Source organism: Plectropomus leopardus, chromosome 14 (assembly GCF_008729295.1).
Source record: "Plectropomus leopardus isolate mb chromosome 14, YSFRI_Pleo_2.0, whole genome shotgun sequence".
NCBI classification, from domain to species: domain Eukaryota; kingdom Metazoa; phylum Chordata; class Actinopteri; order Perciformes; family Serranidae; genus Plectropomus; species Plectropomus leopardus.
Genome location: NC_056476.1, coordinates 11,077,418 through 11,099,201, shown reverse-complemented (window position 1 = coordinate 11,099,201; position 21,784 = coordinate 11,077,418). Strand labels below are relative to the sequence as shown.

The 21,784-nt window shown below is 37.3% G+C and overlaps 3 protein-coding genes across 3 annotated transcripts in view; all 3 read right to left on the bottom strand.

Moving 5' to 3' along the window:
- Nucleotides 1-586: 586 nt before the first annotated feature.
- Nucleotides 587-5,567, bottom strand: LOC121953681 (small ubiquitin-related modifier 3). The gene is made up of 4 exons (XM_042500879.1): nt 5,433-5,567; nt 4,431-4,559; nt 3,836-3,907; nt 587-2,948 (listed from the first exon to the last, which is right to left on the bottom strand). The coding sequence occupies exons 1-4, from the start codon at nt 5,451-5,453 to the stop codon at nt 2,886-2,888; spliced, it is 285 nt and encodes a 94-aa protein (XP_042356813.1). The 5' UTR covers nt 5,454-5,567; the 3' UTR covers nt 587-2,885.
- Nucleotides 5,568-6,506: 939 nt separating this feature from the next.
- On the bottom strand, nt 6,507-14,451 carry LOC121953680 (pituitary tumor-transforming gene 1 protein-interacting protein-like). Its single transcript, XM_042500878.1, has 7 exons — nt 14,219-14,451; nt 13,272-13,324; nt 12,865-12,973; nt 11,659-11,761; nt 10,506-10,571; nt 8,769-8,815; nt 6,507-7,299 (listed from the first exon to the last, which is right to left on the bottom strand). The coding sequence occupies exons 1-7, from the start codon at nt 14,304-14,306 to the stop codon at nt 7,262-7,264; spliced, it is 504 nt and encodes a 167-aa protein (XP_042356812.1). The 5' UTR covers nt 14,307-14,451; the 3' UTR covers nt 6,507-7,261.
- Nucleotides 14,452-17,982: 3,531 nt separating this feature from the next.
- Nucleotides 17,983-21,784, bottom strand: part of myo10l1 (myosin X, like 1) — a 58,787-nt gene continuing 54,985 nt past the window's right edge. The window contains exons 41-43 of the mRNA XM_042500880.1: nt 21,599-21,775; nt 21,306-21,497; nt 17,983-19,825 (exon numbers count right to left, since the gene is read on the bottom strand). Of these exons, the coding sequence (XP_042356814.1) occupies nt 19,721-19,825; nt 21,306-21,497; nt 21,599-21,775 (474 nt within the window). The 3' untranslated portion in view covers nt 17,983-19,720. The remainder of the gene's footprint in view (nt 19,826-21,305; nt 21,498-21,598; nt 21,776-21,784) is intronic.

Below are 21,784 nucleotides of genomic sequence, written 5' to 3'. Positions count from 1 at the left end.
GTTGTGGTCATAATTTATAGAATAATGTGTATGCTCATATAGCATGATGCAAAGTGTCACTTTGCATGTGTAATAGCATGATGCACTGTAAACCCAAAGCTGCCTTTAAGAAAAAAATTTAAGACACACTTTATATGATTTATGCTGTTATTTGCCATTTTTTTATCTTGTGTGGTTTTATCTTGATCTTGTCTAAGTACTATAAACTTTTTTTAAAATTTGTTAGCCTGAGTCGCCAAGCATAATTTTGTTGTACATCTACAAGGATAATTAATTGTCTTGCCTTATCAACAGCATTTTAAATATGATTTGGCTCACAAAAAAAGATCCATTATTTGTAATTGCTCCCATAATATACACATTATTTTTGGACAATGTCTAAACTTATATTTTAAATGCTCAATTTGGAGTGAGCATTTTTTTACTCTTAAGACTAGTCAGCTAGTCTAAGTTTAAATTTACAATTAAATGTCAGGGAAATTAGTCTTGCGAAACAACCCTGATTGAAATAAACATTTTCTATCTCCACTGACTTGGAACACAAAAATACAACAACAACAACAAAAAAGATGCAGGCGACAGCAAATCTGAGTACCAAACTATATTTATTGTATACAGTAGTAAAAGACCACAAATAATGTACAAATCAGTAGAGAAACAAATAACATGACAAGACGTGGGCCCTGTTCTTCATACATTATATGGCTTAGCTTGGATGTTAGCCAGCTCTAAAGATTCCTGTCCAGCTTTCTCAGTTCTTCAAATGCGAGTGGAAGGCTGTCGTGAAAACTGTGCTCTTATTTTGTGAGACAGGAAAAATTAAAAGAAACATTGCTTGTGATTTGATTTGTGCAGAGGCATGTCCTTGAGAGAAATCAGATCTGGTATTTTTGTCACAGGTGGCGTTACAGTGAAGCTTTTTCAAACATTTTTATAATAAATATTGGAAAATATTAATAAATATTAATAGCCAATTGCTAGTGCAGCTTATGTTGCATCCTTTAAATACCTGAAAATGCAAGGATTTATGTTGCAAAAACAGTGGGATTCATACTGCGCCAAATATATTTCATTAGTTATTTTCTAAGCTGCATTGGTATTATTTTGTTGGATGTTTTAGTATGCATGATTTAACTCAAAACCTGTTAAGTGATGACAATATGTTCCAAGAAATTATCTGAAAATAAATTAAAATTGGTAAATTCAAAAGGGTTGTCATGATCCATCCCTCTTTGAATAAGCTTGTGGATTTTGAGTGCAGGAACTTTTTGCTTCAACACATTTTAATCCTGACTGAACTGAAAAATCCTGTCAGACCAACAATCAAATCAAGCCAACTGGGTTATCTGTGTACAAAGAACAGGGCCCTGTGGGTACAGAACACTTATCTCCCAAACTTCCAATGGTTGGCCTCCCAATATGCAACAAACTGCATGCGTCCTTCTCCAAACTGTAAAATATTGAAGACACTCTTCACCACTTGGAGCGCCACCGCTGTTTGCAAGACTGCAGTTGGGTTTTTGAACAAACGACCTGCCTTTTACACACGAGGAACAGTTGAGCGGTGAAAAGTGTCTTCAAAATGTTAACCAAAAACAGACTTATGATGGATATCTTTGCTTAAATTGGAAGCTTCTTCAACATGTGTCTAGGATCAGTTGTCCCATCAGTCTACATTCACAACGACTTTACAGCAACAAGACAGCTGACCCCAAAATCATGTTGAGGAACGACCTTCCAGTTATTCCCACCCACAGTATTAACCCCAAAAATGTAAAACCCACAAGCAGAGCGGCCTGTAAGAATACCATAGGGACTGGCCACTGGCCACAAATAGGGAAAGAAAACAAAAAGTTATGTTTTCCACATCAGAGACTATCCTTACACAGCCAAAACTCGACCAACAAGGGATACATTACATTTCCCTCCCCTAAACAGGCATTTGTCTGGATGAGCGAATAAAAGTCTGTACCACGGATACCCACTCATTAGTAGAAGCCAGAGGAAGCAAATAACATTAATGAAATACAAACTCCCTTAAAATGTGATAGTTTTGACCTTGCAGTTTGCTTTTAGAGTGATCCAGGTACATCGATTATGAAACAGAAGTTCTTTGGAGTTATTGGTCCATGCCCCACAACTCTGTTATCTAACATCCACTCTGATACTTCTGTACAGGAAAAAAAAAAAAAAAATCAACAAGCCCCCTGGGTGTTAACTCTTAAGAAAAAAAAATCCAAAAGAAAACAAAACAAACAAATACATTGCAGAACTCTTTAGCAAAAGCACCTAAAATGCAGAGAGAATTAAAGTACATTTTTTTGACAGAAGAGCAGGAGTCACTGTTTAGACAAAAAAAAAAAAAAAAAATCAGAAAAGCGAAGTGAAATGGAAAGCGGGTGTGTTTTAAGTTCAGATAATGCTTCCACTTCTAAAACATTTTCATGCCCAACTGCGACCCCTGGACAGAAACTTGCAGAGCCTTCGCATTCGACCCCGATGATGAAAAACCGTGACAAACTACAGGATACTAAGCTTTCACTGGAGAGTGAACGAGAAGCACTGACAAACCAGGAACAGCTGTGACGCGCTGTTGGTCCAATCGCTGCCTGCGGTGCCAAAAGGAAATGTCCTGATTGGCCGGCGGAGAGACTGTTGACACGCACAAGAGTTCAGTCCTGGCTGAGACAGTACATAAACAGCTGAGGAGCCCCCTCCCCCCACACACCTGACGAAAAACCATGACAGACATCTTTAAATTGAAGAAATAATAATAATATTAATAATAATAATAATAGGCTGAGAGGAGCGATGGGGAGGGGAGGGACAGTGAAGGTGGCTGAGGGCGTGGTCTGAAGGTGGCCGCCGATGAGGTGGTGAGAGGCTTAGCAGTGCCCGCCTGTCTGCTGCTGGAAAACATCTATGGTGTCTTCGTCTTCCATCTCCAGCTGAAAGCGACGAGGGAAAGAGGTTACAGATAACGGATATAACAATAACTAAACAGATATAATGATGCAGAGATAGAGATATAAAACTTGAGATATATACAATTCATTTGTGTCTGTTCTTTTCACTTTATACTTATTCACAATTACATCTCAAAGGGAAACATTGTACTTTACCACATTTATCTGAATGCTTTAGTTACTTTACTTACTGAGATTTTTGCACTAAAACATCTCAGTAAGTTGTTGATTTCTTTCTAAAACATGGGAAGAAAGCAATAAGCAACTTCAGAAAGAATTACCCAAAAAAAAAATAGTTAAAATTTAGTGGAAAAGAAAATCACCTTAAATTAAAAAAAAAACCTGGGGAAGTTAGGTAAATAAATAAAATAAATGAACTGGAAATGTTTGAAAATGAAATAATTCTGTAAAATAATTTGAAATATTGAATCATGTTTCCAAAACAATTCAAACTTATTTGTTTTGGTTTAAAAGTTTTTAACACTTGTGAAAGGCATCTGAATGTAGCACAATAAAATGTGTGTCAACCCAGGTTTTAAAGGGTTAAACTACCAAAGAGTTTATACAAGGGCAGCTGAAACTATTAATCAATTTGCTGATTGAAAGAAAATGAATTGGCAACTATTTCTAATAAACATTAAGTCATTTTCTGATTTATTTTTAATAATGTTGAGTTTTGGGGGAATTCTTTAGATTTGTCAGCACTGGGTACTTCTACTTCAAGTATATGTTTCTGATTATTCTTGCTTACTTGTAACAGAGTATTTTCACAGTATGGTGTCAGGCTTCTCTGTGTTAGCACAATGAATAAAGATCATTTGACTGAGTTTTAAAGAGAATATAACGGTGAGCAAAACATCATATCTTACCTGTGCAGGTGTATCCGACTCATTGATAGGCTGGCCATCAAACCTGAACCTGATCTGCCTGATTGCAAGACCCTGCAGGAGCAACAACAGACAAGGATGAATCTACATATACATGACAAGGTGAACTGTGCAACTAACAGGGAGGCTGACTACATTGTTACAGCACATCCAAAATAATTGCATGATTTTTAGGGACTGTTTATTGATGCATTTCAAATGATGAATTTAAGCACTGGGGAGCAAGTTTTGTTTTTTTCGTTGGGCTTAAGGGAGGAACATACAACTTTAAATGATTGTATTTAGTATTTACTTAAATATGCTTCGAAACCCAAAACCTGAAAGTGGATTTGAAAGGCATATTTTCATTAAAAATCTCATCACATTTGAGTTTTTTTCTCTTTATTTTGCTACAATTATTTTTTAAAATCTCAAAGCACACCATTAATTATAGCCACAGATTGTGGAATGTTGTTATTTATAATGGAAGGAGGAAGCTATGTTCCCTTGTTTAACAGGAAGTCACACCCAGCCACCCCTCTACTCTGATAAATAGAGAACAGTCCCTTAACAGCAGTAATTTGGGGTTTCAGCTCACCTGTCGTTCACAGTACGCCTTCATTAGTTTGCTGAGCGGTGTGTGTCTTTTGATTTTGAACTGGACCACCGACCCATCTTGCCCTGCAACCTTGAGGTTGATGTGATCGTTCTCAGTCTTTACTCCCTCCTGCGGAGACAAACGTGTCCAACATCAGGTAAAAGAGACACCACACGCTCAGCAGTTCACATTAGGATCACAAATACACCGTAAAAAGTGCACCAGTAGAGACGAATGGCAGCCAAGTTAGCAAATGCTAACGCTACATAAAACGTTAGCCTGCAACTTAAAAAGACGTTTCAGTAACAACAAAATGTGTGGTGATAGTGTGGTCGCAATATTTTGCTGATATTTTAAACAAAACAGACATGAGCATTATAAGCGTTGCATTATATGTTGCTTCAGTCACAGATGCTAACGTTAGCATAATTAGCTCCCGGCTAGCTGGTTGGCACCGTCAACGGCTGGCACGCCAGCCTTTGATACCGATGCTGAGTTTAGCTGCCGGCTAACGCTGCTAGCTGTTTTGTTTTGTTGTACTAGGGGCAAAACGAGTCTTAGAACATTGAAAGACATAAAAAATATCACTGTTAATTTAGTTTTTATGTGTGTGCGTCACCTCCATTAGCGCCTTTTTGTCGCTGCTGCAGTTGCGGCATTTGCGGCGTTGCGGACATAACGTTAACGTGGTCCCGTTTCGACAAAGAAAAAAAATCCGCAAATGACAATCTTGATGTAACTGACATTTTTGCTCAAAATCTTCGACACTCTGCTTAATATGACAGATGATCTCCCATTTCTATCAGCGGGGTGATCTGTAGGAGCATTTAAATGTAAATATGGATGTGCGGGCACTCATTCATTTGCGAAACAAACACTGCGCCGATTCAGAGAAACGTGCAAACCAGGCCATTTTAGATTGCACATCTGAGAAATGGTTTGGCAGGAGCTCCACTGAGCCATCTCAACACATCTACAGATCTTTAAACTTTTATATCTTACCTTTGGCTTTTCCTCTGACATCCTGGCTGTATTTTGTGTGCGGGTTTTCAAAGTAATCGGTTAATTGGGCGTTTTTTTGTCTTTCTGCCGCCTTCTGTCCTCTCTTCTGCTCCGATGTCGGGTACGCGCTTTCGACATCCGTTACAGAAAAATGATTGGTTCTGAGAAGACCACGTGACCGCAAAACCGCGGGAGCGCGGACACGGGAGCGCGCACCTATGCAAAATACTCGAGCACGCGAGCTGAAGAACTTACCAAGGAAATACAGTGAATACTGGTACAAAAGCATGGGTCATGTGCATTTTTTCCCACTTACTTTGCAAGAATATTCATGTTTTTTATATTTTAGAGTAAAAATGCTACTTAACATGCATGTATTGTAGTTATCCCGTGCAAGTCATATACATATGAGTGAAATGTGTATATTTTATAGAGATTTTATATTATTTTAAATTTTTTTTATCTAATTTGTATTTTGTAATATTCTTGTCCTACTCAGCAATCAGTCATTTTTTCCTTTTTTCTCTTGCGTCTGACTTGCCGCTTGCGTCTGACTTGAATTTCTCCGTGTGGGGTCTATCTTATCTTATCTGTTGTAAATATTCAAACACAGCTATGAATTAACTTACAATGAATTAGGTCACAGAAAAAAAACAATCCAAATGTAAAAGTATGTTAATACGTTTATTGTAAAGCATATTATTCAAATTTCAAGTAAAAATGCAAACAAACAAAGTTTAGAATATTATTAGCACAAGCAGTTTTAGAAATAGCTTAAATTTGAATAAAATGCGACAAAATATTTTTGGATGAAATAAAAATGTTCTTTACCTCACACAGCAGGTGTCAGCTTTTAGCCCCTAAAGCTCTTTAACAGGGAGTTTTTGTCATTTAAACTTCTCCATGCGAGGTTGGAGAGCAACTACAGTTTCAGACAATAAACTTTCACTTTTTTAAAAAATCCTTAAAAAAGAACCTTAAACTCAAGACACAAAATAGAAGGTAAAAAATGCCGTTTTTATAAAAGCACAGTAGACAAAACACAAACAATACATTTCAAGTGTCACAAGGTAATTATTTGTCCAAAGTTTTTTATTTGGCTTGCATGTCTCTACAGGATATACAGTCAAACTTGGAATTAGGCAGACTTCAATTCAACTTTAGGATCAACACATTCAAGTTGATTATTACTTTATAAATTCTGGATGCAAGGGTGAAGATTTAATTTCGACCAAACCTAAAACCTAACCTAAAAACATTCATGTCAGTGGAACGTACAGCAGTAACACAATAAATACGGCCTCCTACATGTCAGAATAGAAATGAGTCCATTTGAAACAAGATTAGAAATCATACAAAGTACAAAAATAGGTTATTATTTTTTAAGTACATCTATAAATCAGCAGCAACTCAGAGGAGCAAAACAAATGAAAATATGCAGATGAAACAGGTTTTATTGAGCAAAAACAAAAGTATTAAGTGGATTTTTTCATTCTGTACAAATCAACCTAAGACTTAACCTAATAAACATTTTAAGTAGACTGATGCTACAAAGACACAGGAAAGACTATTATAGTCTTGAAGAACAATGCTGGCACATTTATCTATTCTAGCTTTTGTTTCGGTCTCTACGTTCATCACATTGAATAAAACATTCCCGTTCACAGACAAGACTGCAAAAACAATTGCTACCTCTCTGAAATAGTCTTAGTTATAGTTTACATTAATTCTCATGCTTTTCTCACCACCACAGGACAGTTTTTTTTTAGGTGTGTGAGGTCAAAGTTCAGGGAAAAACAGAAGGGTTATGGTGTAAATCTCAGGTCCTCTCATGCAAATTTAGAGTACGGATTTTGCCCACTTAGACCTGAAACATAAACACAATCAGTCAATTCATTGATTGATTCATGAATTGATTTAAAAGCTACCAGCAGCAGCTAGTTAGCTTAGCTTAGCACAAAAGCTGGAATCAAGGGAAAACAACTAGCCTCTGTCTGAAGGTAGCAAAATCTGCCAGCGCATCTGAAGTATGCTATTTAACCCATCATATTGCGTTTGCACAAAACCTAAAACAAAAGTGTAAAAATGACATGTTTGATAGTCACTGTGAGGTTGCTATGCAACCAGCAAAGGCGCCACTTATCCAAAAATTAGTCTGGCATACAATCAAAACCCCAAAATGAAACCTATTCAATCCAATGAGAATTGATTGGCTGGCACATATGCCAAACAGCCTCTAGCTTCCAGGTTACTTCCAAGTTATGCCGCCAATTGAATATGACCTTAGGCGGTTCTGGATATGGCGCCGCCACAAGTCATCCACTTATCAAAGGATTGACAGTTTGATTCCCGGCTGTTGTTGTTCAAATGTCGAAGTATCCTTGGGCAAGGTACTTCAGATATATGTGCCACCTTGTATGTTAGCCTCGGCCACAAGAAGTGTTTTTAGTGGTCATTAAACTAGAATGGCACTGTCGTAGTGCAGGTCCATTTATTGATTTAACCTAGCACATTTTTTTTGTTCCCGAGACACAGCACGAATGCATGCATGGAGGTTTAAACTTGGTTTAACTGGTTTAAAGAGTATGGTCTAGACTTGCTTTACATGAACAGTATCCCTGAGATAACTTTTATTATGTTTTGTTACAATAAAAGTCAAAATTAACTTGACTTAGATATTGACATCATTTAGAGAAAAAGTTTAACCACGTTTATAGCTGGAGATAACTTGTCAACAGTTTTACAGACCTCTCTCAAACAATGATGGTGTATGGCAAAAATGCTTTTTGGGTTACAGGGGCTGTTTTGTTGCAATACAATCAGTGACCATGGGAATACATTGGAAGAAAGCATGAACGACAGTGCTGTATCCAGTTCTCTAATACATCCATGCAAATAACAACTTGTGACTACACAACTTGACATTTTCACACTTCATTTCTTGTATGGATTGAACAAATTACATAATGTCGCAATCTATGAGCTTTGGATGAGCTAGTAGGTAGACTTTTGGTTATATTTGGACAAATCCAGGCTAATTGTTTTCTCCAGTTTCCAGTCTCTGTGCTAAGGTAACCAGCTGTAGCTTCATTTTTACCGTACAAACGTAAGAGTTGTATTCTTTTCATTTCACTTTTTAGCAAGAAAACAAAAAAGCGCATCTCCCAAAAATTTTCCATGAAAATATAATCTCGTTTTGCATTTTAAAATTAATTCTTCCATCAAAAGTACAGAAACTCTAATTTTGCATTTAAAAAAAGTAAAACATATCTGCACAAGTCTGTCCACATGAATGAAAAAGAGAGAAAAGTTGTGTCAGCAAGTGAGAGAACTCACCATATTTCTTCCTGATTTCGTCATGTCTCTGTTTCATTTCTGCTCTCCTGCAAGAACAAAACAATGTCCTCTGAGTAACACAATGACTGATAATATTTTTCACACTCTAAAACACTCCCAAAAGTCACATGGCCACAAACCAGTTTGGGCTGGTAACTGTGACGTGAGCTTTTGTGGTGAGCTATGAAGGAAGCTGATACGGCTCATGACCAACAATGTAACAGGGGCAGCTGGTGCGTCAGGTGTCCTATAGATTGTAAAGATTGATAGACTATCTCTTAGCGGAGAAAATGTTAAAATATACCCTGAGATGTGCATAGACCCAGAAAAGCCATAATAGCAATACATCTATGCCTATGTATATGGGCATTTGTACTCTAAGGACAACATTAACAAATGTTATAAATCTCTGCTGAATGAAAAGGTCAATTGAACCTCACTTGAACTTAATTTGCCTTTACAAAAAAAAACAAGTGAGTCAATCAATTACAATTTAATGCTGATCAGTCTGCAGTGCCAGAAGAAAATATTCCGCAGGTTGAGAGGGCTGTGTACATGTAAACATTATGTGAGATTTAAGAAAAGCAGGAAATAAACTTCAACAGGGCAAAGCAGTGTGGATGAGGAAGTCTGAGCTTTTTCTCCTCTTAAGCTTTGTGGGAAGCAACTGGTCTTAACATGTAACCCTTCCAATATTGGTTAGGAGGGCCGATATGACTCTAAAATAATAGAACAATATTTCAGGGTATGTTTTTGTGACAACAATATTCTTAATGATATGACAAAATACTGAAAAAATATTTTATTATTAATTTTCAAGAACAAAAAATTGCAACAAAATAAGTGTTATAGTCTTAAAAGTCAGAATAAAGTTTGCCATCAAATTTTCATAGTCAGTAGCATTTTTTCCCCTCAGTGATGCTTGTTGTTGCCTGTGTGTTAACGGTATTATGTCATTAAACAAGTCTGAATATTGCCATTATCATTCTATGAACTGTTCTTATCATATAAGTAATGATATCGGTAATATTGTGAACGACATGATATTGGATAGCTTGGAAAAGGTGGTGGCAGTGGAGTGGGGGGTTGGGAGGGTTGCGAGGTAGTTAACGATATGTAGTTAAAATACTAGTTTAACTAAGAGTTTTCTGTAGTTTGTGGCAGTTTCACTACAATAAAATCTTGTATAATCTCAGATATGCAGTACTGGCCAGTTTCAGTTAAGATGCAGCCTGATAATCAGACTGAACTGCTTTTGTGTTTTATTCCATTATCATATATTTACATTGCAAATTCATGTCCACCTTGTGCACCTGTTGTTACTTGTGAGATGGACGCTGTTTTTTTAAATATCTTTTTGCACAGAAGAGCTATGATTAGGGTTGCAAATTGTAAGCACTTCGTTAATCGAATAATCTGTAAAATTAACAATCAATGAATTGTTATTTGAGAAAAAAAAATATATGTGTATATTTAAACTTATTTCAGACAATGCCAAATGTGTATTATCCTCAGTCAAAGCTCACAGCAACATTTTGCATATATTTTGACAGCAATCAATTAAATGTTCCATCAAATTCTTAATGATCGGTTAATCAGTCATGGATTAATTGTTATAATCCCTACTTCTGGTAAACTATACAGAAAGATAGATCATACACACTCTCAAAAGAAGAGACCAGGTCAGGAAGCTGTGTTTCACACTAAATGTCACGCTCACAGAATATTATTTCTCACCTTTCCTCCTGCTTGGTTTTCGTCTTATCGGCCTGTCTCTGCATCTTGGCCTCAAACCTTTTGGATCTGACACAAAAACACAAGACCAAAGTTAGTGTTATGGTTAGATGGAGGTGTTGGGGAGTAATGTAATTAGTTTCTACCGGTTTTGAATATTTACATATTCTTTCATCTGCAAAATGTCACTCAAAGATATAAATATGGTGTAGGATGAGACTTAGGATGACCACAAAGAAACATAAAAAGACCATAAAGAAACACAAAAAGACCAAGGGATGCACAAAGGGATGCAAAACAACAGCAAAAACAAGCTAAACAACACGAAAGTCTGTGTTTTGCTCCTATAAAGGAGAGGTAGGGGGGCCTTTTGCATGTCTGTGCCCAGGGCCCCACTGTCTCATTATATCAGTTTGATGGCCTTTAACACACCAAACCCATACTTGAACCCTCTTTGACAATAAGCATGTACTTAAACCTAACCTAACACAAAACCACAGCAATTTTTTTGGTCATACCTAAACATAACCATCTGTAACCTAAAGCCAAATGTAATGCCACAGATAAAACCCATAATTAAACTGATTTCTCTCTGACTGCAAACCACCAAGGAGGGACCATCGTCCCCAAACTGACTAAAGTAGCTGTGTGCTACCTGTAATGATGAGGTGAGATATTCATATCTCAGAGGGTAAGACAGATATTTCTAGAAACATAAATAAAGGGTGTGATGTTGGAAAGAAGGAATTCAGGATTAAGTTGCAAAACCCAGAAAGCAGATTAACCACAAAACCTGGTATGCATCTCAATACTTCAAACATTTACTGCAGATACATTTATACCTCTCACAAAATGTGTGATTTTCCAATATTCACATTCAAATCTACTCTCAAGGAAACACAGTATTAAAATAATGACAGTTTTTGTTATTGCAAGTGTGTATATTGTTATTTTGTTCATGCCTAAAATTGCAGACACAGTAACACACAGGTTACAGCAAGTAGTCCTTAAGCAACAGGACATAATAAGTTAGGTCTGAGCTTTTTCCTGCGCTGAAAGTTCATTATATAAGTTTTCTACAAATATTTCTGTAGATGTCTTCTATCATTATCACTAACAGAGTGATAGGGTCAAACATAGCTCGCTGCACACTTACCCGAAGTTCTCACACTTGCAGCAGCGGAACAGGCAGATCAGGAGGGCGATGATGATGATTCCTCCAATCACCGCCATGGTGATTATCAATGTCTGGAAGTTCACTGCAGACGCAGACAGAGAAACACAATGACAAAGTTATGCAAGAATCCCCAGTCATAGATCTGCCTTCAGGATAGAAAAAATACATATTGTACCTTTTCTCCCCGACATAATCTTTATAATCTTTGCATGAGTGAATCTGGCAAGGTGACTATAATTGACTGCAGCACTCTAAACCACTTGTAATGCTGCTTGATTGTGCTGTTATTTATAGGGCATGAGACATAAGGGTCAGGCCAGTGAAATGCACAAGTACATTCCTGGTGGTGGTGTCAAAATAATCAGAAAAAATAGGTTTCGTCTTGAAAAATTTACTCCTCTTTAAGTTGGAACAACAACTCATAAGTCTGCAAAAATTTTGACACGAGTTGCCAAGCCGACATCATAGATGCAGAGACATGGCAGACAAAAGTAAATGTTCTGTTGATGGTGATGAACTTTTAATTAATTCACAGCCTGTCAATTTATTGAAATGCATTTTTTGTAATATGGTACTGATTCGCAACCGTGAGTTGTTGTCCATGTAGAGCGACCCTGATGTGATAGAAAGTTAAGCAATACAACACGTCTTCTCTGAAGCGTCCATGATGTTTCTGCATTCGTATTTAAAGCTTGTGACCTCGTGAACAATTTGGAAGAATTGACTGTCAAGCTCAGAAATCCTGGATTCAGCATTTGCAGAAGTAAAAGAAAATAAACTAATGCAATTAAAACTATTTTTACTGGTAGTTACATGTCAGATGAATGTAGTTGAGGAGTCTGTCACTTTTGGTGCAGTAAAAGTGTAAAAATGCACAAAATGGAAACTTTCAAATCACATACAAAATTGCTTCATTAATAAGAATGACTTTTAATAAACAACAATTGATCTAAATGTATTAAATGAAAAAAAAATGTTAATTTAAGTCTTTATTGAAATTGCGGTGGGGATTTAATTAAGTTATTCTGTTTGTTTTAATTTATGTAATTTTGTTTATCTTGCACTGAGGTCTTTATTTAAGCTTCTGTATTCCCACCTCTCCTGCATAAGCAAACGCATAGTTAAAAGTGTGTTTGTATATATGTGAACGTTTTTTGTGGGTCTTTATGCGTGTGTGTGCCTTACTCCAGCAGAGCCCCCAGCGTGCGTCGTTCAGTGGACAGAGTGAATGAGGAGGCAGGATGGTCCTCACTGGATATGTTACACATGACTTAGTTGGGATACACCACAAGCACTATAAAAATACAAAAACACATAATTACCTATTTATTATTTGAACAAAAAATTAATTGTGAGGTATTCAGGGCAAATGTAGGACACACATACACACACACACACACAAAAGTAAGAAAATGGAGGAGGAAGGTGGGAATGGATGACAGATCAGTTACTCCCCAAACCAGTCTAACAGGTGTGGAGGTGAAGGAGGAGCCACCGGCTGTGGTTCCTCCATAGGACGCTGCATCTTGCATACACAGAAAACACAGAGCCAAATCAACTCAGCTGAAACAAAAGATTTTCTCAGGACTTACCGTCACATTTTTCAAACACTCCTCACAGCTTGTCCCATTTTTCGTCTCACACACTGCAGAGGAAAAACAAGCCAGTTGTTTAGTCCACAGATGTGTAAATAAGGGAGTGTATCAGTCAACATGATGTCCGTCAGAGGCACAAACAGAGAAAGCATTAGCTGAAAACACCCCGAGTAGCAGATTAAAACAAGTCCTGTTCTCACTGTGGTTTTTGTAACTACTGCTAATCCTCCTGGGACATTTTTCCATGGAGACACACAGCACGGTAAACACACTTCGGCTTCAGACCAGTCATGTTATTATCAGCAGACTGCACAGGACAACAGCTGAGTTTGTCCAAATGGAGACATGTTTCTGCAAAATTAAAGTGTAAACAAACAAAGTCTCATTCTTTGTTTGTAGCTACTCCTGCTGGTTTTTTTACTCTGAAACAGAAAACCTGGGGGGGGGGTTGGTAAATGAAAAGAGACTCATTGTTCCTGCTGAGAGGTTTCAACAATACACCGGTATAAAACTAACAGAGGCTCAGTGATATCAGAGTTTATCTTGCTTTTAAAGCTGAAACCTAACCTTTACCTAAAACTTTCTAAATTATTTTATGAGATATAAATCTATAACCAGAAAATCCAAACAACTGAAGTTTAACTCAGGTCCAACACAGCTCAAATAAAGTGTTTTGGTTACTTTATTTTACGTTCTATTCCCATTATTCAACATAAAATGTAAGACAAAAGAGAGTTTTAACAAAACTGTCCAAAAAGAGAAAAATGATTGTATTCAGGGCCAAAGAAAAGCCTCAATAACTCAGATGAGATTTTGTATCATTTACATTGTATGACCCAATAAAAGATAATGAGGCAGCTGTAGAGATTTAATGAAATGAAGAGATTATTTTTAGCTGCCATTAATTCCTCAGTCACCACAGAGTCACTGATTTTCACTCCTACCTTGTCCAGGTGTTGAAGACTGAGCGAAAACCGTCGTCAAACCGGAGACAAGCAGGAGAGCTGCGACAAAAACCCGTGAGTCCATCATCACAAAACTCAAACGAAGATTATTCCAGATATTTTTCCTCAGACTTTTCGTCTGAAGAGATTTGGGAAACCCTTGAGCGCACAAACAGGAAATGTTTCGGCTGCCGAGAGTCGAGCAGTGAAGTTGTCGAGAAGGAACCAAACTGAATCCTGACGCACGCTCATTACGCACCAAACACAAAAGGAAAGGAGGCGTCTGCGTGCGACTTTTCTTCTTCTGGGCAGCAGTACAAATTCTGTGCTTACAAATAGGCAACCACAAATACAACAGTGTAAATTCATATTCAATTATAAGTACGAGTCATGCAATCAGAGTGTCACTTAAGTAAAAATAGCCTGAAGAAGTACTGTCAGCAAGTTTTTAAAGTAAAAAATATTCTGCAGAAAAAAGGCTCTTCTCACCTAAATAACACAACAAGATGCATTAATTCCTAATTCCAGAATTTCAATAGTTTAGCTATGTATTAACATAGCCTGACTGTCAGGTTGTGGGTTCAGAAGATAAACCTGGGTGGAATTAAGAAATAAATCTTTCATATAGAATACTTTTGTTTTTTAAATTTAGGCCACTTTTTTAGCCTACTCTTAGGCTAAATTGTATTGAAATCTCAGATCCAGTCTGGGAAATTAAGAGGGGAACATAACTACGCAACAATTTAGCCTCAATCACACTGTTATTTCTCTGACTCTGGCTAATATTTCCGACACAAATGTGAATGTGGTAATGTTATTAATCTTCTCACAACCAGAAATAAAATAGAATAATTCTCAAAATCTTTATTTTTGCTCCCTACAGTAGCCTAATTACTGTAAAGATTAGCTGTAAAATAAATGTGGTGGAATGAAAAATAAGGGAACAGTTGTACCATCTCAAATTGTACCAATCAAAAATGAGACACAACTATGAAAATCATTACTTGTATCTGGTCGGTGATGTTGTCTCTCTGATTGTAAAAATAATTGATGAATGTAAACCAGTAGAGCACAGATACCTATATCTAAATCTAAATGAAACATCACCTAAATGAAAACTGTATCCAAATAGCTTAAGAGGTTTTTAAGTAATGACATAAAAAATGTTACAATTGTCCCCTTTCTCCCCTATAATTTGGCCCTATGAATGTATATAAAATGTAAATAATATAGCCTAAATGATGTACAGGAACCTTGAAATTGAACTTAAGTAGCTACACTAGCAGGCTTAAATAGGCCAAAAGTCCTTTCTTCTGTTTGTGTGTCAAAACAAATTGATAAAGACAACATAAAATAGAGGACAATAATTCCAATAATTTATTAAAGCATAATTTTGTAAAGCCAGTTACAAATAAAAAAGAACAACACACATAGTATCTCTCTCTTTCTCTTTTCTTTTTTTTTCATAACAAGCACAATGTTTTACTATGTTAATGATGATAATAAGCATAACATAAGATAAGAATGGGCCCCACTCTGGCCGCCTGCGGCTGATAACAGGACCCTTTGTGATGAAGTTGCCCTTGGAAACAGATTTGCGATCAGGAATCTGACTTCAGGTCATCGTTTTCTCTCCAGCAAACACGCTGATCACATTTCGGCAACTGTGGGGCAACTTCCTCCGACTCAGTGTAATATCAGTGACAGACAGAACCATAGATGTAGAATAACTAGAACAGACAGCTCCACGTTCCTTTGTAAATTATGGCTTATGGGTGCTCTGGTTCTCCACTTATTTTAGCCAAAACTAAAATAACCAAAAGTTCAAACTGGAACCTGCGAGTGAGTTCTGCTTATTCTAGTTCTATGGGCAGGATCCCAGTGGGCTGTGTGTATATGCAGCCAGGGCCGTTGCTACTATTGAGGACACTGAGGTCATGACCTTGATATTCATTTTTAGGAATTTGGGCTTTTTAGCAAAGTTAGTACAGGGCATTTAAATACTGCAATGGAAAAGATATATTTGTCGACTGATTCCAGGATTTTTAGACATACACTGTAAATACCTGTACATTTACAGTAAATTAGTTACTACTAGTTGCATTACTTTCATAGTAACCTACTGTATACTGTGATCTCACAGTTGTTATACATACACTGTACACACACTACATACAATTTTCCCCCTAAAATTACAGTAAACTACTGGCAGCTGTAGTTGCTGGCTTAATACTGTTATTTTAATTGTCCCTTATCATATTTACTTTAACAGTATATCACAGTTAAAAAAAATGCTGTAAAAAAAAACGTTCATTACTGTTAGAATTAAATCAGTTGTATTTTTTACAGCAGTGGTTTATTACAGTGTGTCTATGTAGAATTATTATATTTAACTCACAGTTAAAGCCCATTACATTTCATTTCATTTATTTATTCACACCATTACATTTGTGTGATTTAACAGTATGTTCCTGTAAAACTACTGAAATATTTAAATTTGAATTGCAGGCCAAATAAATCGATAATTTGCTATTCCTAAACAAAATATTATTGCAGGTAACCGGTGTTAGGAAGTAACTCGTTACATGTAACTAGTTGCAGTTATTAAAGTACAAAATAAATGTAATTGTAACCAGTTACTGAGAATATGTAAAAATGTAAAAAAAAAAAAAAAATGTAATTAAATTACAGTAACTAATCAAACAGTTGGTGATTGCAAAGGGGTTATATATCAAAAAAAAAAAAAAAAAAAGTAAAAAGCTAATATGCTGCATAAAACATTCATTCTGTTCCTTTACATCTTTTTGCTTTCTTTTGACATATTTTTGGACAATGCAGGTCCCCAAAGCTGTTGAGACAAATTTGAGCGCAACATTTATGCACTTATTTTTTTAGCTTTATTGCCCTGTTTTAAACTTTTGTTAAAAAAGTAATCAAAAAGTAATCAAATGTAACAATTAGCATTACTTTGATAAGGTAATTAAAAAAGTTGCATACCTTATTACATTTTAGCAGAATAAGTGGAAATCTGTAACCTGTTACATTTCAAAAGTAACCTTCCCAACACTGCAGGTAACATAGGGGAGGCTTTGATGCAGTATTAAGAACATGTTTGGAAATAAAATCCATAACCATAATCCATAACTAAGCCTTAAGAAAGGGATAAAATATGAAATTACAAATCATATTTTTGGTGTCTGATTTAATTTTCTAGAGTGTAGGGGTTTAAGGTTTTTCGGGTCATGACCTCAATATTCCCAAGATTTTGGCTACGGCCCTGCATGTGGCACTCCAGATAGACAACAATTCCACTAAAAGAAGTTCAACTTCACTTAAATAAATGGCTAATCAACTTATGTTTGGGCAAATATTGACACAGAAACTTGTTTGGATGCTTGTTTTTTTTCCCTTTTATATAAATACTCCTCCTCGATATTCGATGTGAGGAAACACTTTGTTTACAAAGGTGTGCTATACTCGAGGGATGCTGCCATCCATCTGCAGTGCCACAGAGTCAGGTGACAGAACAGTGACTTCACTTTCAGTCCAAAAACACACACACACACACACACAAAGCAGTGATGACTGTCAGCATTCCCAGTGCACAATTAAAGCCATCTCTGAGCCCATATCCTCACAGTGTCTTATCTGCACCTCTTAGACTGAAAAAATCCAATATATATTTTAATACATTATCCTTCCAAACACACCTTGCAATACATACAGTACAATAAGAATTAAATAACCCCTAACCCTCCCTTGAAATCCCATGCATTTCCCTTTAACTCACAATCACGACACCATTCATTGCAAAGGTTTGTCATGTAAATATTTCCGAAGAATACGCTCACTAAAATCACTTCTCTTTTCTCATTTCCATTATCTGCTCCAACTGTTACACCATAAATACACTCACACACACACACACACACACACGCACACACACAGCAGCATTCCAGACACAGCACTTCAGGGTGGTTAAGATAGCAGGGGGCGTACAGTAACAATATAAAAGTCACATGTTCATAAACAGGTTGGAAACACACAAACCGGAGCTCTTATGCATTATTGTTCAAGTCACTGATCTTAGTAAAGAAATAGTGAGAATGACATGGGCGTATAAGGATATACAATATTTTATGGCTCCAATTGATGCTGCAGAGTGAGTCCCACACACGACAGCGATGATAAAATCTTCAAAACACTGTGAAAACATGGCCACCATAGCAGCCTGTCTGTGTTTTTTTACTACATATTTCTCCGTGAGTCACATTAATGGCACAGCCAGTGAACGATGTACAGTGTTGGCATCATATTCGGACTTACAGTGGTCATTATTAACACCATGTATTTTACACGAGAGGTGTCACTTTGCATTCAGTATGGCATCTATATACTGTACAGTGCAGTGCCACCGGAAATTCAATAATAACTCCTATAATGTGTGTTATACAGTACAAAACGATACATGTCGGTTCAGTTTATGTGTATGTGAATATACAATAGATATATGTAGTGTGTGTTATATGCAGACATAGATAGGGAAATGTTTCATACTATTCTGGTTGATATTGTTCTCCTTGTTAACCATGCGCTGACTCCCCGTGTCAAGTTAAACGTGACCAGAGTGCCTCCAAAGCAAAACTTCTTTTTCTTCTCGAGAATTTGATATTGTTCAGAAATAATTAAAGCCACTTCCTTTGGCTGTGTTTTCTTCCTTTGGCCACATGGTGGCACTGACGAGCGAGCGCTATGTCATGGCAGGGAGCTCTTTTTTTTTCCCCTTCAGCGGCCCTGAAGAAGAATCATCATCATTGAGTCTTTTTTCTCAAGTCACAAACAGATGTGATGCAGCTGATGTTACAGATAAACGACAGAGAGAGAACAACAGAGAGAAAGCAAGCAAGAATTCAGCATAATAACTTAATACCAATAGCAAACAAAGATGCAACAGGAGTGAGGACACGTGAAGAGAAAGAGAGAGACTCTTGAAATTGGAGGGGAAAGAAAGATTTAACTGAGAAAATGTGGCTTTCTTCTGTCTGGCAGTGCACTGGGTGGTTGGGAGTGGGGTAGGGGGGCCACCTGGGACAGACTGGGAGTGGGCGGCTGATTTGTGCTTGTTGTTATTATTATTGACTTTAGTCCGGAAAGGGAAAGCAGAGAAAAGTGTGGAGTGTGCTTGAACATCTACATGCAGGACTACAACTGGAGGGGGTTATGTATTTGAAAGGACCGTCCTAACACACAGGCTGTTTTCTTCATCATGCACGTTTTTAAATAGATCCCCGTATCCCAAGTGAGACCCAGGCCAGTAGAGTGTGCGTTTGGCTTCTGTGTCCACTTCTGTCTTCCCCGTTCGATCTTCCACCGCTTGATTCAACCTTGAGGAGTAACTGGTTGGTGCGACTGCCTTCATGAAAAACCAACAGACCGATGCAGGGGGGGCCGAGGCATCTGTTGCCACTGGGTGAACTGAGGGCTCTGACTGGTTTGTGGCAATCACCTGACCCAGGTACTGGTTATACTGGTCACTGACATGATGCTGCAACGCTTCTTCACCACCATGTTAATGTAGGCCCTCATGATCTTTGTGATCTCCCCGACCTAAAGAGAAAGAAGACAGTTGCGGGTTAATAATGTCTTAGCAAAGTTAAAAAGATCTAATACAGTGATTTGGTATTGTGTTAACAACAATCAACATTGATTTTGATTTTGCAACTTGGTACCAAATGTCAAATATAAAATCCGACAGCTCTCCCACCCACCTGAAACCAACTGCGATCAGTTCTGCAGGACTCATGACATACGTTAACCCTTTGAAACCTAAATCAGTTTTCTTGTGCTGTGTTAAGATGACTTTTACAAGTATTTCAACCCTTTGAAACCCGAGGAAACTGGTTCGATTTAATTTGAAAACCTGGGGGGAAAAAGGCAAAGCCCAACAAATTGCAAGAAATTACTAAAATATAGCAATAAATTACCTATAAATTAGTTTTTAAAAGAGGGAAGGATTATTAGAAAATTATCCCCAAAAAACTACATTCATAATTAAAATTTCAAATTATTATACAGAATAAATATTCTTTAAAAAAAACATATATTTACATGTTTCTCTACACTTTTTTTGGTCTTTTTCTTGTTACCTTTATTTTATTTTATTATTATTATTGTTGTTGCTCATTTTCACCTAATTTCAGTTTCTTGTAATTAATTTTGTTTTTTTATTTTTATTTTACCATTTTATGGGCCCTGTCTTGTTCAGTTGCTTGTTGCCATCTCCTCATGTTTTTGAGAAATATTAAACTAATTTGCTCAGGTTTCTAAGGGTTAAGGGATCATTGTCAGTGAAGATGGTAAAATGTTCGGCATAAAACAAATAATCCCTAAATTTCTCGCAAAAGGTCCATTTCAGGATGAGAAACTCTAGTTTGCCAGAGTGGAGTCTGTAATTTCTTTCAGTTGGAGTGAGGGTTTCCCCTCCCATTTTGGCTCTGTGAAAGGACAGTTTCTAGTCCTTTGTCAAAAGCATCCGTGTGGAATACGAACGGGAGCTCAAAGTCTGGCTGGCTAGTCTGGCTCTCAATTAATTTACACAGACACAGTGTCTACTGATGTTTCTCAGGCCACTCAGCGGGTGTTTGGATGTCAACTGTGTGCCTTCACCACCCTCAACTGATTTTTTTTTAAATGGGCAGCTTTCCCAGTCAGAGCCCCATAAGGTAAAAGAGTTCAATTTTCCATCATTTTATAGACCAAATAATTTATCAATGATGAAAATAATCTGTAGTTGCAGCCCCAACATAGATGAAAAAAGAATAACTGAAAACATAACAAGTAACCGGAGGGGCACTCAGAGAGTGCAGACCTTCACCACGTTAATGAAAGTGAAAAATAATTTGCCCATTCACCCGTTAATATAGATCAGCTTCAAAATTACATGGCTTCGTCGTTGGTCTATGTTACAAACATCCACTAAGTTTCATAAAAATCAGGCTTTTAGTTTTTCCACAATCCTGCTGACAAACAAACCATCCAAACCGAAAACATAACCTCTTTGGCGTAATCATGAATAATGAGCTCTCACCAGTGGCGTCTCAAAGTACATCTCCCTCTCGTCCACGATGATCTTGTAGGTGCAGGGCTGTGAAGCCCCAAAGAAGGTGATGTGTTCGTACTGGAAGGTCTCCAGTGGTTTAGGTTCACCCCGTTTATACACTGACACGTTGTCAGCGCTCACACTCAGCCACAGATCATGAGGGAAACCACCTTCTTTACACTACAGAGAAAACAAAGGAGAGGGGGAAAGAAAAGGTTATCCAACCGTTATTTTGTTGCTTGTTTTGTTTAAATCCATCATTTTCTCTTCTGTGTTCTCACCTCCACATCAAACAGGGTGGATCCATATCCAGGCCACTCCTTGATGATGCTCATGTATTTCAGCATGGCCTGATGCTGAGGCATGCCCTGCAACCGGGTCCACTTCTCCAGAACGCTGGTCCGAGTGGCAGACGTCTCCTCCTTCACCCACATCTCCAGCATCTGCTCCTCCTCCACCTGCAACCA

Bases quoted from the DNA above. Each gene is read 5' to 3' on its own strand.
- LOC121953681 (XM_042500879.1), bottom strand. From the start codon at position 5,453: ATGTCAGAGGAAAAGCCAAAG. The intron at 4,560-5,432 runs GTAAGATATAAA...TTGTCTCCGCAG, and splicing joins TGTCAGAGGAAAAGCCAAAG to GAGGGAGTAAAGACTGAGAA. The intron at 3,908-4,430 runs GTGAGCTGAAAC...TTGCTCCTGCAG, and splicing joins AGGCGTACTGTGAACGACAG to GGTCTTGCAATCAGGCAGAT.
- LOC121953680 (XM_042500878.1), bottom strand. From the start codon at position 14,306: ATGATGGACTCACGGGTTTTTGTCGCAGCTCTCCTGCTTGTCTCCGGT. The intron at 11,762-12,864 runs GTAAGGCACACA...CTGCGTCTGCAG, and splicing joins ACGCTGGGGGCTCTGCTGGA to TGAACTTCCAGACATTGATA. The intron at 10,572-11,658 runs GTAAGTGTGCAG...TTTTTGTGTCAG, and splicing joins TGCAAGTGTGAGAACTTCGG to ATCCAAAAGGTTTGAGGCCA.